The sequence below is a fragment of the Falco punctatus genome (genome assembly GCF_963210335.1).
Source record: "Falco punctatus genome assembly, chromosome: 7".
Taxonomy (NCBI): Eukaryota; Metazoa; Chordata; class Aves; order Falconiformes; family Falconidae; genus Falco; species Falco punctatus.
Window position 1 is genome coordinate 51,089,231 of NC_137587.1, and position 16,894 is coordinate 51,106,124.

The 16,894-nt window shown below is 39.1% G+C and overlaps 1 protein-coding gene across 5 annotated transcripts in view; it reads right to left on the reverse strand.

The window, feature by feature from the left end:
• The window catches only part of TLN2 (talin 2), a 206,220-nt gene that overhangs the window by 118,400 nt on the left and 70,926 nt on the right, over positions 1 to 16,894 (reverse strand). For all 5 annotated transcript variants that reach the window (XM_080395552.1, XM_080395551.1, XM_080395553.1 and 2 more), the window contains one exon: positions 1,522 to 1,692. In XM_080395552.1, the coding sequence (XP_080251678.1) occupies positions 1,522 to 1,657 (136 nt within the window). In that variant the 5' untranslated portion in view covers positions 1,658 to 1,692. The remainder of the gene's footprint in view (positions 1 to 1,521; positions 1,693 to 16,894) is intronic.

Below are 16,894 nucleotides of genomic sequence, written 5' to 3' on the forward strand. Positions count from 1 at the left end.
TATGTAAAATTTTAGAATGTGTGCCTATAAATAGGTTGTGAACTTTAGAAGCATACAAAGTGCCTTGCACAGAGCACAGAATTACCATGAAAGTACAGGGTGCTCCGATACTAATTTCTGGGGAATGCACCCTAGTAATGAAATAGTAGTAGCTGTGCAACTTTCATGTTAATATTACAGCCACCTTTGTGCCAGCATGCAAGCTTGTTGGAGAAGTGAAATGTGCACAGTTGACAGTCATAATGCAGGACAAGTGCATTTGCTGTTGTGCAGGCACTAGTTTGATCGGTCTGTACTGCACCACTGCGAGTCTTCTGAACTAAAAGGCAAGCACACACATTTTTAACAGCCACAAGAAAGGGGAAAGGATATGTTAGTAACCTTATTTCTGTTCATCACTCAGCTTCATAAAGTTGTTTGAAGTTCGCAACTGCACTGCAATCACAGATAAAGGAAAAGCCCCACTGTATAACCTGAGGAGAGTTCCTAGGCTTTTCTATGAGGTTCATTATGTTCAGGGATATTCATTACTCAATGTCTCTGATTCCAAGAGCTGTTCAAAATCACTGCCTTGAGAAATCAGTATGGTAAAAATGCACAGATTGTATCTGAAAATCAAAGCTCCATAACTTGATTCCTAAGGACTACTGCACAAGAAAAGCATTTTTAAGTGACAGTAATATTGTCCATTACCAGTAAGTTTCTCTAACAGTTCAGACAAGATTTTCCAAAAAGCTCTAAAGGTTCAGAGCTATGCATAAAACTTAATAAACAATCTGCTTTAAGAATTACATTCCAGTGGCATTATAAACAGTACAGCAGCAAAGGGTTCTGAAGAATCTGAATTTTTTGACAACTTTGAGTATATTTAAACCTCAGCTTTTGTCCAAATAAAGATGTATCTCAGTCTGCATTCATCCGATTTGCTCAATAAATACAGACAGTTAAATTCGTTTAACATGTAGCAGCACTGTGACTATGGTATGCACAGCATGGTGATGCTTTTAGCTATTAACTGGTTTCAAACATTTCCCTTTGCACATTTTGGAAATGTCAAGCCATTCTGTAATCCGTTTCCTTTGCTGTGGCACAAAGTAAGTCTGCCCAGGTTTTCCTAGAAAGCATTGCCACAAACATTGCTTTAAAAAGACGGTACCACAAAAAATTGCTCTCCAAGCAGGGAAAAATGGTCTTTCAGACAAACAAGCAGTTTATTTAAGAAGTCAAAATTCCACAAAAAGGCATACTTTGTAGTAAAACCTCTGTCAGGATGGAAGGGAGAAAAAGAATCCAGATACTTTCTGTCACTTAAAAACCTGTTTGCACTTTGTGCATTTCACTCCAGAGCCTTATGATTTATACAAAAAACCCAAAACCTCCAACCTGAAAGACAAATGGAGGAACAGGACAGTGTAAAAAAACCCAACAACAAAACCAAACAAAAACCAACAAAAAACCATGGCTCTATGTTTATTTTCAATTCAACCAATGAATTGACTAAGGACAAACAGAGGAACTCACCTTGCCCTGTCTGAGCCTCTGGCACTCGTTCACGAATGACTCTACAGGCATCATACACTGCAGTAGATGGTTCAAACTGCATTGTCTTCACTACATTGCACTGGCGGACACAGATCTTCAAAGAGAGCGCTACCATGGTGTCAAGTCACTTGCAAGTTCCTCCTAAATTATCTGAAAAAGCAGTGATGGCATTACTGCTGAGAATTTTCCATTTAATGCTTTAATAAGCTTAACTTTCATTAAAAAAATAAATTTAGTTCAGTAGAATTATAGGTATTCAAATGCAGTTTTATATAAAGTCTCATTAGCATCATCAAGCTAGAAACTATCCAAACCACCTATTTTCTTGGTAGATTGAAAATCCATTTTCAAAACGTGTACACATACTTAAACTTTGTCTAAGATATGTCAAAATGGTGCATAGGAAAACAATACAATTATTAGGTATATTGCCAACGTATTTACTACTGACAGAAAATTATTTTTCTCTCACATCTTTTTTATTAGACAATTAGATTAGCTGGTAACTAACAGCTTTAAGTAACTGCTTCAAGGAAAGCTGAAGATTCTAAATTGTGCAATACCACGCTGGTTTTTTTCAAGTCTCCTCACAGACCTGATACATGTTTTTATTCTGTTGCGCAGCTACCCAGAGCTCCAAGAATGAGTTATTTTTCAATCTGTTTCAGAACCTTCACTGAATATGACAGCATTTGTCTACAGAACCAGGAAGCTACAGATGCTTTTTGTTTTGTTTTTGTAGATAGCCTGGGTTTTGCCTCAAGTGTCTCCCCTTGCTGTCATAACACTCCAAACCGCTCTTCCATCATTAGACTTTCCACAGTGATCTCCAAGAACTTCTCAGAACTGAAGTCCTTTCTGCATAAATACAGAATCTACTGGAATCCCCAAATCCTTTCGGCATAAATTCATGTATGCCTATTTTAAATAGGAGGATGTGAGATTCTGTGGACTACCAGCGCTGACAATAATTTGAGCAGGACAAATTCCAATAGTTAAAACAAAAATTTAAACCCCAGTTGTGCATCCCAGATACTCAGTACTGCTTGGCAAAAAAGACTTTAAGGAATAGGAAGGAACCACCATTTACATTTCATCAACACATAGATGCAATGAGCTCAGTGACTGCATCCCTTCTCCAAGGCACAGACAGCAAACAAATCATTTCTCTACTGATAACATTTAGGAACAGCTTTGGCTCTAAGATATCCTCCCTCAGATTTTTGCGGCAGCCCATCCATCTGCCTCTCAAAAGCAAATCATCCTACTTCAGGGTTTTTTTCAGTAGTTCCAAGACCACTCACTACCAGTATGAAATATGATAAGACTATCCGACAAAGGCAAAGGGGTGAACGAGCAAAAACCATACCTGGAATGTTAATAGACACACCTCAGTGCTTTCCTAATCTATTAGTGTCTAATAACAAAACAACCTGTAGGTTCTAGGCAGAGGTCTGATACACACATGAAGATCTACCCCTACTACCAAATACTAGTTCATAAAACCCATCCAAAAGGACTTTATGCTTCAGAAGTAATTGCTCAGTATAGCAGTAGCAGCAGCACAAAATAAACGAAAGACAAAAAATATATCTCTGCAGTATTACACAGAGATTCACCATAATAGAGTTCAGTTTAGCACTTCTATAATTTATACATAAGCAAACCTCAGAGCATTACAAAAACAAAAATATCCAAAGAAACCAGAGACTGGAACAGTTTTTCACCATCCAGAATGGTCCTCAGAAGAATAACTATGTTCATGTGGGCTTATATGCATTGTCAAAAAAAAAAAAAAAAAAAAAAAAAAAGGTGGCACAACAACCAGCTGGAAAAGAGACAGATCAGCTTAGACAAGTGTGACCAAGCTGCTCAGAAGGCAGTTCTAATTCAGAGGTGACCTCTGGAACCTGGCTGTCACCTTCCAGTGTGGTAAGGTGAGTCACAACTCCTGCTCCCTCCCCGTCTGCTCAGTGTGTTGAAGGGCCATTGTAACACAACCCTCTGAACTCCCGCTCTCCCCTATTCTCTACTCCTCTTAAAAGGAGGAAATGATACAAAGTGAAACCAGTGACCAGGTAAATTCTAGAAAAAGCTTTCCTCTCCTCTTTGCTTCCTATTGCACCTTAAGGTAACACTTGCAAGCCACACACATCACATCTTCAGACTTGGTCTATCTTGTCTATTAAGAGGAAAAATGGATACTGACCTTCTATTCACTTTCCCATGAACAAGCTTCAGTCTTAACCTTTGGCATGAATGACTTTGGTCATTCAGAAAAAATATAACCACCACCATCTTTTCAAAAAGTAACTTGAGTAGAGGCATTAAAAGATGCCTCCTCTTTTCTGCTGACATATGAAGGAGTAATACAGATGATTGAATCTGTATTCTCTGACACGAAAGCAAAGTGAACATAATACAGTTGCCACAGGCACAACTGCAGCACCTTCAGAAAGACCAAACTAAACATTTTAAGGTAGAAAACACAGTCCACCTGAAAAACCTGTGTGTGTAATGAAACGAATGACTGCTTTCTGGTACGGCACACTAGACAAGTGACTGAACAGTCATAAATTAGCACCTGACTTGAAAATTTCATGCCATACAAATCCTGTATTACCAACACTGACAGCAGTGGGTCCCGTGTAAGTTATGGTGATGTAATATTATACTTCCTACTTATAACCAAACCTTTCAATATTTCAGAAAATAACATCTTCTTTTAAGGTGAAGAGTCACAAGGTTATGGCATGAAAATAGATATAGATACAGTTACTTGCAAACAGAAAAATCTACTTAATCTTTTAATTGACTCTTTTATAAGTAACACTCAAAAATGGATTTTAAAAAAGGGCACTAACTTAATATCAAGGAACATCCTAATTCAGTCCAGTGTCTAACCTCCCTTTATGAATGTAGAAAAAGGGGCAAAGAAAAAACTGCTCATGAAGACTGACCATGAAACTTTAATTGGAAAAATAAAATGTGTATTAAAATACTCTGATAAAATAATTTTGTAATTTTATATTATTTTGTAAATTTTGTAATATATAAAATTTGATAAAATTATGTGATTTTGCAGTTTGTACTGCTGCTTTTACTAGGTTAGAAGAAATTTAGCAAACCAGAGCATTCAGGTAAACCTGATCTCACCTTTAAGATCCAGAACAAAGTCAGAACTTGAAAGCAGCTTGGCCAGTGCAGCATTATAGCACACACTTGAGAAATTTAAAAACAAGCAGAGGCCCCATTTCTTAAAATTTAGGGGGAAAAAGTTCTTTTGAAATACATTAAGTAGTTTTTCCACTTGTTAATATTTTCACTTTGTGATCGTGCACCACAGAAACCATAAAACCGTGTCAGAAGGAACCTCAAGAGACAGTCTAGCCCAGCCCCTTGCGTTGCAGTGAGGCATCCCTGCGCTGTCCCAGCCAGATGGTCATTCAATCCATTCTGACAAGGCTCCACTGAAATGGAGTCCACAACATCCACAGGGAAGCTGCTCCATTTTTTTCTTTTTACTACTTCTACATTTTCAGTGGTTCCCTCCTACCCACCCAGGTTTTCAACCTAGGTCTTCCACTCTGCAAAAGAACCTTTTTTCCTTCCCTACATAAACAGACATGGAAAATTGATCCTTGTCATCTCTAATACATTTTTTACAAATTGGGAACCTGTTACTGTGTCCTCCCAATTGTGTCTCCTTCTTTTCAGGGTCAAATTCAACTCTTTAAAGAAGGAAGGACTTAAATAAATCAGCGGTCTGGTCTCCTTCAACTCAGTGCTCTTGGTTTCACAGACACCAAAGGATGCTTTATTCAAATATGAGCTTATGAAAAAAGCCCATGAGTTATCAGCTCCCTCCAACACCATGTTCTCAAACATCAGAGAAGGGTTTTCATCTGCCTCCCTCAGATTACCCTCAGGCTTTAAACCTTCCCACTTGGCTTTCAGTAATAACCAGGATAAGCAGTTTCCATCCCCTGGGTAACAGCCAAAGTAAGACAGCTGTTTTTTCTCAAAAGAACTAAGAACTTGGTCAGGAAAAAGGGCCGAGATCACAGAGAAAAAAGGAAAAAATACCTTCCATATTCCCTTTGTCTTCTATGCATTGATTCACACCACATTTAAATATTTTTCTGTGCAGGCAATGGACTCTTTGCTCCCCAGTATCACTCAGTCTCTGGAATGGCTGACCAAAAGTCAAGGGGTTCCTGGAAATTAAGAGGGTTTTGGAAGAAATGGTTTGCCTGGTACTAAGTCTAATGCTCTGTGAGTAATGAAGTAGGTAATATCTAAATCGGACTGTGACTGGTCTATCCTGGCAAGGCTGCAGACTGAAGTAACAAATTATGGATCTGACCGGGAGAGGTTAGCAGTACCTCTAAGCTTTTAAAAACAACCACACAGGTCATCAGTGAGATCACCCAGTGCCTGCAGGTGTGTATCAAGAGTGTGTACGTCAAGACATCAAGTTGACCCATCATGCTGCCCAGGTTCTCGGCAATCCCAACAAACCGAGTCTATAACCAATGCTTGAATTACAATGAGCAGGTCTGTGTGCTCAAGGAGATACCTTGCCAACAAAGCAAACAAGCAAAAACATTTCGAACGTATAAACCCCAAGATATTATCAAGTGCTGAAAAGTAAGATGTAAACATGAGGCAATATTAAGGTTCTTCAGAGTAAAGTAAGTCCAACTTGGAGGAACGCCTGCCATTCTGCCAGCAGTTCAGCAACAGCATAACCACAGCAACAACCAGCTCCCCTTCAGCTCCAGAAGTTAACATCCCTCCCACAACTGCCAGTGTTTCTGTTTGCATAATCACTTTCTCAACCAATTCTGACACTTTTTTTTTTGGGGGGTGGGGGTGTTTTGACCATTACATTTTTTGAAGAATCATTCCCTTACTTTTTGATAGAATTGAGTTATGGAGTGATCATACACATGATTTGCCAGGACACCCAAGGCAGTAGGTACTCTCCAGCAGAGCAGCAGGAGCAACACTTGGTAAAGAACAGTCACTGTTCCAGCCTCTGGCCACTGTCCCTTGGGAGGATAAAGCTCGCAGCAGCACCTGCGCTCCCATTTGCACTGCCTTACTTCAGCTCAGCTGACGTTCCTGTATCCTGCCCAAAAGCTCCCTGCGTAGACACACTCACAGCAACTAGAGCCAGGATGTCGTTACTGCTAAATTACAATAGCTATGGGCTTAGAAGCACATACATACTCAATGAACAGTTAAACTATTGTTCTTTCATAAATTCTCTTCATCAAAAGAAATTTTGACATTCTAGAGACCAATATCTACAAAACTAAACATCTCTTTACCTCTTGTAAAGCAGGCATTTTCAGTGAAACAGTTTGAACATTAAATAGAAAAAAAATGTTCTTTGCTGAAATAGTTAGAAATATTTATAGATCTGAACATTCTATTTTCCTTGAAATAAAATAAATCTGTAAAATTCCATTAATTTGTTTGAAACAAAACAAGCCAGAAATCAAAGGCAAATCATAAACTAATAAATCAAAACCATAAATATATTTGTTTGAGAAATGTCCCCAAAGTAACAGGAAAAAGGTCCATGTCAAAGGACATCCACCCTTAATTTCCACTGGGAGTTCATTTAAAATTGATTTACCTCCTGGTATCATTCAAGAGGAGCAAAACAGAACAAACCAACACTTAGCAGAACCTCCAGATCTGAGTAACGTACTCATTTCCTCCTGCACCTTTTCCTTCAACAGTTCGAACAATATTTTCTACACACTATCTGTGCTACCACAGTAAGAAGTGAGTAGTTTTTGCACGGATTTACTCTCCCACTTGCTTCTTCCATACAGCTTGGCTGTCCCCTGTTGAAGGACATCAATATAACCACACAGTCAGCAGGAAATTTACTTTTCAGATAAACATTCAAGAATGATTAATGGCCCCATGCTCCGTTCAGCAGAAGCACCACATTCTGTACCACATGGCACAGGCAACCTAGCTAGCATTTGAACTGAGGCAGTATCAATACTGTTGGAGTAACTATACTATTGAGTAAAATCAGTAAATAATAAAACCAGAAAACTGCATCTGGAACTTTAACTATATGGGCAAAAATTAACGTCATGGTTCAGTAATGCCAAACCTGTAGTGCTGCAGTACTCAGTGGTACTCGGCTGTAAGTATGTATAAATCTGCATGGTTACAAATGTTCTTTATTCAGGCTCCTAGTGCAACACCCCCCCACCCCCACCACCCCCTATAAATAACAGGAAAATGAACCAGTGGGATAAGAAACTTACTTCTTTCAGGTTCCCCCCAGGTCTTCTTTCTATTCCCCTCCCAACAGGTGACTAGCATCAACAGTACCTCTCTCCCTCCTCCTGAAATTCTTCCTGAATGCAGAAAATTCAGCACATGAAGGATTGGCACATCCTGACAAATGCTTAGGTCCTTTGTATTTACTGGAGTAGTTTGTATGAAAACTACTAAAAAGCAGTTTACAGAAAATGCACCATCTAATTCTGGCTGCCATATTATGTCCATGCATTGTTACTAAATCTGGATGACTAGATCTGACATTTTACAACACTTCGTGTAGTTGCTGGCTCAGTCTGCCTACCAATTAATTAAGCAACACAGCATCAAAAGACAATGACAAAAGTACAGATTTCCTAGAAACATCAACTACCGTTACTTGCAGTATGAGATAACACTAAAATATTCTCAGTAGTTGGCTTTTAACAGTGCTGAAGTTGGTGGACTTTTTTAAACTCATGATGACGCACCAAAGATTTCCCAAATCACTTTCACCACAGTAATAGATATGCACTGCTGCTGTATCACTACTAATTTGCTTGTGCTACTCCACGGCCAAAGTATTTTCATTAACAATAAAAAAAGTGAAACCGGTATCTATAGTCCCTTTTCTCCATAATGTCTTCCTCCTTTGTACAGTACACACACTTTCTTCTTAGCCTGTGCACAAAAAGAGTTCATGGAAATGTTCAAGGTCCTACGGAGCAGCCTGTCCAGTCACTTGCAAGCCAATTTAAGAAAAAAACTCAACACCATTCATCTCTTGCAGAAAATATTTCTAGACCAAAGGAAGTTTTAATGTATCAAAATTTGCTCACGGTTTTACCCCAGTCACTCCAGAAATCAAGGCCAGCCTGTTCTATTTGTTCCACGCTTCAGAGAGGTACCTCACTGGGTATTTTTTGTCCAGCAAGGACCTCACCCACATTACAAAGAGGGATATGAGTGACCCAACCTGTAGGCTTCTGCTCTAGTGGGAAACTTCTCGGTCTTCTGACCGTGAGGAGAATCTACAGGAAACTAAACAGCACCACCAAGGAATCTGAGAATCCTTTGGTTGGTGCTAAACTACTCTGCTGCTCCCACAAATGGCTTTCCTAACCAGCTCCTTACAAAGCCTTCTGTAACAGTACAGAATAATGAGTTGTCTGCTCTTTCCGAATTTGTCTTTGTTAAAAGCGTTAAGGTGGATGACACCCGTACTGACAATGTTCAGGTTTGCCCTAGTTAAAAAGCTTGTATGACTTTTGCAAGGCTCACTGGGTGGGTTCTGAATCAGTGAGGGATCCAACTCTGCGCTACTTTAAAAGTATACAGTCAAATCAATACTATGGATGTGAGTCTTGGGTAATGTACAGAACATGTCTGTTCCACTATACCTTGCTCAGATTAACTAGCACAATAAAATGGCAATTACAAAGACTCCAGAAAAGATTCCCCAAGAAATTATATCGTACCTGAGAATCCAGCTCTGCTAGACTGGGAAGGTGGCATTGACATTACAACTGCCTCATCAGCTGCTGTACAAGAGACAGTTATCTTGAGAAGGATTTTACAAGGGCTTTCAAGAGACATGTAACCCAGGCTAAAAGGCTGTGTCTTCAAATATTGACAAGGACAAGTCTGCATGCCATAATTCCAACAGGAATCAACTATCATCAAGCTAAAAGTATACAGTAAAACAGCAGAATGGCTTATCAGATACATAGGAGAAATGAGATTTAGAGGGGAGACCAGTTAGTGAACACTGACCTCCTTGATCACTCACATACCCACCTGGCTTAAGCCCTGTACACTCCTACCCCAACGTCTGCGACGTCTGACAGCTGATGGGGCCATGACATTATCTGTGTACTTTGAGCTGCACTGCTAAGCAGAGAATGCAGAGTCTCAGCTTAATATTCTCTCTGCTTAATGCTATGAGGATATGAACACTTCTTTGCCTTCCATTTCACACCCTTGCCAATACAGCATTTGAAGTAGAACACAATCCAAAAATATCTGCATTGCTAAACTAGGCAAACGCGGAACAGCTAACACTGACACTGTCAACCATGGACTACGCCCAACCAGCTAAAGGAAAGTTGCCACTGCCGGTGCTATGGTTAAAAGCAAAGCTCTGCGATGATTTAGTAGAGGTCTGTCTCCCTGGAGATATTTCTTAACTGGTTCATTCAGGCTTGAACAAACACAAATCTAGGTCATGAGACTGTCACAGTCTAAAAGCCTGCATGTGTACATGTTAGTACAGGCAAAGTTATGTATTTTTATACTAGATTAACTTTGTAAGAAAATCCAGTGGGACAGAAGTTCTCTATTCTTTTCAGTACTCCCCCCACCCAACTGCTGTCCCAGGGCATCAGGAAATCAGGACACATTACGTTGTCTGTTTTTCCCACTGCTGAACGCCTAATTCTACTCCAAAATACCAAATACTTCTTTAGTGGACTGTTGCCCAGCCCAGTAAGACCTCCTTAAGCAAAAGGCACTCAAAAATACAAACCCAGCTGTACTGACAGCTACATATGGTACTTCCAGAATTATGAATGTAAATGAAAGTGTCATCCTTCAGAATCAAGGATGATGAAACCACAAGGCAGGCAAGTGGGCAGATGATTGCACAGGCATGAAGGATAACAACGCACATATTACTACATACCCACAGTGGCACTTAAACTAGTTGACATCTTATGTGCTTAACATATAAAAGGTCACACTGCTTCTTTCCAGGGAAGATCACCCTCTCTTTAGTGCTCCACTGCTGTCAATTTGTAACTCGTTTATACCACAAGGCTCTCAAGGGTGCTTAAGGAGTGCTACTAATATGCCTTCTTGGAACACTAGGCTGATTCTCCAACACAACAATGCATAGGAGCTGAATGATCATCTGTGGGTTGTATGCCTGAAACATATGGACATATGTCATAGCAAGGCCCTGATCATCCACTCGTTGATGGACAAGACACTGAACATGTCAACGCTGGTCATCTGCTTTGCCATGGCACCAAGAACTGTGTGAAGAGGTGCTTCAGCAATAACTATCACTGGTGTGCAAGTGTCACGCTTGTAAACACTGGACTGGAAATTGCATCTTGTCAGTGAGTTGAGAAGGGAGCAGTATGCACTCTTCTGGTGGCTGGAAAGGAGAAAAAAACCCCAAACCCTCAAGTTTCCCTCTAATTAGTTCAAAGACAAAGGCAAGAGCAGTAAATGAATAGATTATAAGCTGATGTTCTAAAGGCAATGAGTACAAAGATCCCAACTTAGGGAGTCCAAAAGGAGCCTGACAAGCTCAGGCACTGCATGCTGTCTGGGGTGCCTAGTCAGAACGCTTGAAGCTTGAACAAGCAAGCAAAAAAAGCATAGTCCTTCCTTCCATCAGTTATAATACAAGGAACTTAACACTGTACAGCACAAAACAGCATTTATCTTCTGTTTCTAAATGTGCACAGACAATTAAAGTGCAAGACCTCTCATATGCCCCCCTGCCCCGAGAAAAGCTGGACTCAACCACAATGCCTGCATACGCACAGCACACATCCTGATAAACAAGTTTACAGTTAAAACCTTCAAGAGTATCAGGAAAAATTCACAGCATTTATCTGTAGCATGCAATACTGAATCTTAAAAACAAACCACCTGAAAAAAAAAAAACAGTAAAATGAAGGTGAACTAGGGCAAGCTTTGAAAGGCTACTGTGAAAGCAGGCTTTAATTCTTAGTAAGCACTAATCATGTTGTTCTCAGTTCACACGTTATAGCTGTAGAGGAACAGCATCTATTTTGCTAAGAACCCAGCAGGGAAGTACCCCCAAGCAGAATTATGCAAGAGACCAAAATATTTTATTCTAATTAAGAGTTGTTTATAGGACAGTCAGCTTATTAGCAATTCAACTACAGTTTGCTTTTTAAGTCAAAAGGCATATTTGCAAACTAACTTACTCGCATGTATCTTCAAAAGGAAGTACGAATTACAAGGGACTACAGGAGGAATCTCATTTTCCAACCAGAGCTGAACCAGCTGTTGGATAACAGAAGCTGAGCTTGGGGCTTCCAGGCTTTTGTTTTCAGTTTGCAAGAACACTGCAGGAGAAAGCTGAAAACAGAACATGAGTTTCTGTAGGAATCAAAAGCGAATCAACATCTTTTTTCTAGGTTCCTCTCCAAATTAAATGTTCCTGAAGTAGGGAGGAGCTCTTTTAAAAGAGTCCTCAGGAAGATGGTAGTAAAGATGTTAACAGATTCCAGGAGTATAATTAAAACCAGTATCTGAGGTATAGAAGACTACTTTTTTTTTTTTTTTTTGTGGGGTTTTTGCTGTTGTTGTTTTGGGTTTTTTTGAGGGGTTTGTTGTTAGGGGTGTTTGTCTTTATTTTTTTAAACCAGAATACTGCTTGTAAGGTTAATCTAGTGCCATCACAAGAGCTGTAACTTGCTTACAGTGGGATATATACTTACACAGCTTCCAATATAATTTCTGATTTCTGATGATGTAAGAGCACATAGGTAAATTATAGGATAAGAAGAATAAATGAAGAAGAATACTTTCTTTTCTGTTGAAGAGTTAAGCTGATAGAAACTGATTTTCCAAAGCAGGAGATTTGATTATTTGAAGCATTTCACCCACAGATCCTAAATCATACTAACAACAGTAATAGGTTGAACTACCAAGTGGGCTGTTAAATCCAGGCTTGCACAGTTCTGCGTATGCATACCCTTTTCAACTGCTGAAATGTTAGACAGTTTTGAAGGACAATTTTTAAGTCTTTATGTCCATGTTACAACCTTTGATCACACTTACTTCAATGCTTTTTTTTCACTGAATCAATTCAAAACCACTCAAAGGTCTGAACTATGCCTGCCATTCTTGGCAAATGCCCCAAAGTAGGATGTAATAAACTAGTCAGAGTTGTTAATTCAGTCATTAAATGACACAGCCAGGATACAACCTCTTGGGCTGATCTACTGTGGTCTAAGTATTACTCTGCATTTCCTTATTTTTTTATTTTTTAAGTGACATGCATAGGCAGAGCTTAGAATATGTTATGAGTTTTGTACAGTAATATACTCTGCCCATTCAAAAGAAAATGAATGAATCTTTTTCTTCAGGTCCAGAAACAGTATTTTTAAGTTCCAGATACAATATCATGGTAAAACACATGAGGATTCTTCTGATGCTTTCCTCCCACCCTCCTGAACATCACCTGATGCTGTCCTGGAACTTTTTGATCATTTTCTTGAAGGAGAATGGCAGTCAGCAGTTACTTCACACATACGTCACTCAATTACCTACCTTAGGGAACATGAAGGCAACTAATGGTCCGCTCAAGTTTCTCACAAGCTTTAGAAACAACATTCTTTATTCACTATGGAAGTTGAAGTACTGAATAAAATAAAATCCACTTAGCCACTGAAATAAATCCATACTGATCATTTTGATCAGCATTATGATCCAGAACTTGATGAAGTAGACAAATCTTCAGAAACAGCCTTTGCTACACAAAACAACGAAATTAGTGAGGCTCAAGTAAAATTATTTTTTGCCAGTCCCATCATGGGGTTTATGTGGAATAGTTCTCTCTGCCATCACCGATTTGATCTGAAATGGAGGATTTAATAGGCACTGAAACTGCTTTCAGTAGGCTTTCATCCATTTATCCCAGCAATCGGTTAACACCATCATTTAAAACAGTTCACTGAAATAGGAGGTGAGGGAGGGAAAAAAGTAAACATTTAAAAATGGTGTTTGAATGAATGCAACTGTAACCTAGCAAGTTGGCACTCCACCTGTTTAATAAGCCCAGAAGAACTTGAGGGAGGACTACACAGAACTGGTAGTCACTGACAACCAAACCATCACCTCCATGATGAACCTCATCTGCTTATTCAGAAGCTTCACAAATTGAGGATGAAGGCAAAGGGATTCCCGATTTGGAAAACCATTATTTCTTGCAGGCCCATTTGGAAAGCAGGATGCTTGGCAAAGAGCTCAGTCATTTAGTGAAAATTTAGGATGAGGGTTAGGGGCTGACTGTCATTTGTATTAAGCAAAGCTAACCCAAATTTTCTCTGTTCAAGTACACAGAGTGTGCTAAAGCTCATTCTATGTTAAAACAGCCATATATCAAAAGATGAAGTGAACTTTAAAACTGTATAGTTCAATATAAATTCAAGTGCTTGAGCTACTATTTTTACTTAAACCTTCAGCATCTACTGAGCTTGTCAGTGATACAAATGATAGCAAAATCACTGTCATAGGAAACATTCATTCCCATAGTGTCTTTCCCCTTGAGACAGTGATTAAAAAACAAACAAACAAACAAATTAAAAAAAAGGCAGTTAAGGTGATACTGAATGCTATCTGTCTTTCCTACCAGGATGTAAGTCCAGAACTTGTTATATCAGTACAAAGCCCTCCCATCCCAAATGCTCAGCATGCAACCTAACACTAACCTCCATAACACATTACATCTGCCTGAACACAAACAGCATCAGGTACTGATGGGTCCCGTCTTCTTGTTAAACCCTGCCACTATGTGCCCTTTGTACAAGTCAGATACTTACTACAGTTCCAACAATAAAACACTGCTGCAAAAGTAAAGAACAACATATTGTACTGATAGCCTACTGTGACAGGTTAATCGAAACTAATAGAAACAATTAAGAGAAACTAAGAATATGTAACTATGTGCAGTAAACACAAAATCTTAGGGCTTACTGAGGTAAATATGATGCGGTCATTCAAGAAACTACCACATGCTAATACAGGATTAAGGAGAATCATAATAAGAATCAGACAGTATTAGAAAGCATATAAGAAGCCATACGGTACAGTCAACTATGACAGGGTTGAACTACTAAGGTTTCTAATACTTTTGGTATTTGATTCTCTGACCTGTACATAATAACATTTTATAGAGTCGAGTTTTGCTTTAATATTTAAGCACCTCTTACTGTGACTAACATCAAGTACCATTGTTGTTTTCCCAGCAACTCTCAGATATTTTAATTTAAACTTGTTATGTACACAAAACTCTGCTGTCATCATGGACATGTCGCCTTGAAACAGAACGAAGCACACACCAAAGGAAACATGAGTAAAATTACCCAGCTGACAAAAGCCCAAATTAGGGTAAGACAAAAAAAGCCCAAAGGTTAAAACTGCAGAAGAGTCAACATCAACCTACCAACCAAGCTGGCAGCAGTACTTCTAACAGAATTTGTTGCAAGCAAAGTAATTCCCTGTTGTATTCCTAATATGAACCAGAACATATGGTTATGGGCCTGGAGTCAAAATGGAAAAAACCCACTAAGCGCTTCCCACAGACACGTTTCAGACTCAGAGATACATTTTTGGTGTCACTTAGGCAGAGTGTTACCAGTGTTGAAATTTCACATTCATTTCTCCCTGCAAAAACAATTGGACAAAACCAGCGATCCTACTGACTCAACCCAATGCAACTTTTTTCTGTGCAGAACGTTATTGAAGAGGCCTGAGACGGGAGTCATAGCATGGAGTTTTTAGCAACAAAGGACCATGACAATTCACTGGAAAGGACTGGCCAGAGAGACCCTTGCAAAAACAATCCTGAAAAGACATGGAGCGAACAATGGGAACTAGACCATGCAATTCCTCTCTGCCTGTTGGAAGTTCCATGAAGAGGCAGGTTGTCAAGGATCAAACTGTCAGGCAAGACCACCAGAACGATTCACTAATGGCATTTCTTCAACCTTTACTTTACATAGCCACATCCATCGGAACTACCCCACACACTGCTGGACTGATTCTTGCAACAAAGTGTGGGATGTTAGAAGCCAAGACACTGCACACTTGGCTTAAGTCAATTAGAATACCTGGGTATATGAACTGTTTTTCAAAACTTGAGCTATTACTCTCTTATTCCCTCACTATCAGACCAAATCAGGTTTCAAAAAAAATAAGTACAGAAAAGAAATAAGAGGAAATAAAACAATCCATATCAAGTCAAACAGTTTAACAGCTTTTTTTTTTCCCCATTAGCATCATGTAGTTCACTGCAGTGAATACTTTAGCACACTTATCTTTCCACCTAATAATATTTATTGGAGAATTCAAAACAAAGCCAATCACTACTTGAATTTAAATTATAATTAATGCAGTTATGTTTCTACCTCTTAAATACTCTGGTCTCAATACCATCTACTACAGTATTATCCAGACAATTTTTGCCTACAAGCAATCACAATTTGGAATCAATATGAGATTAATCCAATTTCTGTATAAAAACTCATTCTTTATCAATTTTCACGTCACAGAGATAACAGAGTTTACAGAAAATAGTAAAAATCAACAAAAAAATTGCATGTCAGCAAAGACAGCAATACCAATCTAACATACATCCCCCGCTAGAAAGGTGGTCACACAGAACTGTGATAACTTCCTCATAACCTGGCAAATGCTGGGGAAGTATTTGTAACAGTTTACACACAGTCTAGGACTCAAACGATGCATTCATAAAACATGTCAAATCGAAAAACAGCAAATCATGCAATCTCCTTCCAACACATTTAAATAGCTACTAAAAAAAGCTTTTCCTGCTCTTTCAACCTCCATCACCTACTTGAGATTTACTATGAATACAGTTACCAACCATGGTTTACAATATCTAGAATACCAATGGAGTTGCAGATGGTATTGCAGCAAGCTCGAATGAGCTTAGTGCATGATCATTTGATTTACTGATGCTAGCAACTGAACAGAGGAGGAAGAAGAGAAGGAAAACCAGTGTCTCAATACTTAACCATTTCGTGCCGCCTCAAAGGCTGAATACCTGTTGTAAGGATTTTCTTTAAACACCAAATTTCTGGTAGAAACATCAGGCTTTTCTGTGTTTTTTGATAAATAAGAGCACTTTTTCAACAGAAGAAAGAAACAGGGAATGTCTAGTCAAAAGAACTTTGAGTAAATCATGTGGAAAAAAGAGTAGCCAAAGAACGGAACAAGACCTGTTGTAACAGACTGCAGAAGGCCCAGTGACTACCAGAATCACCGAAACTAA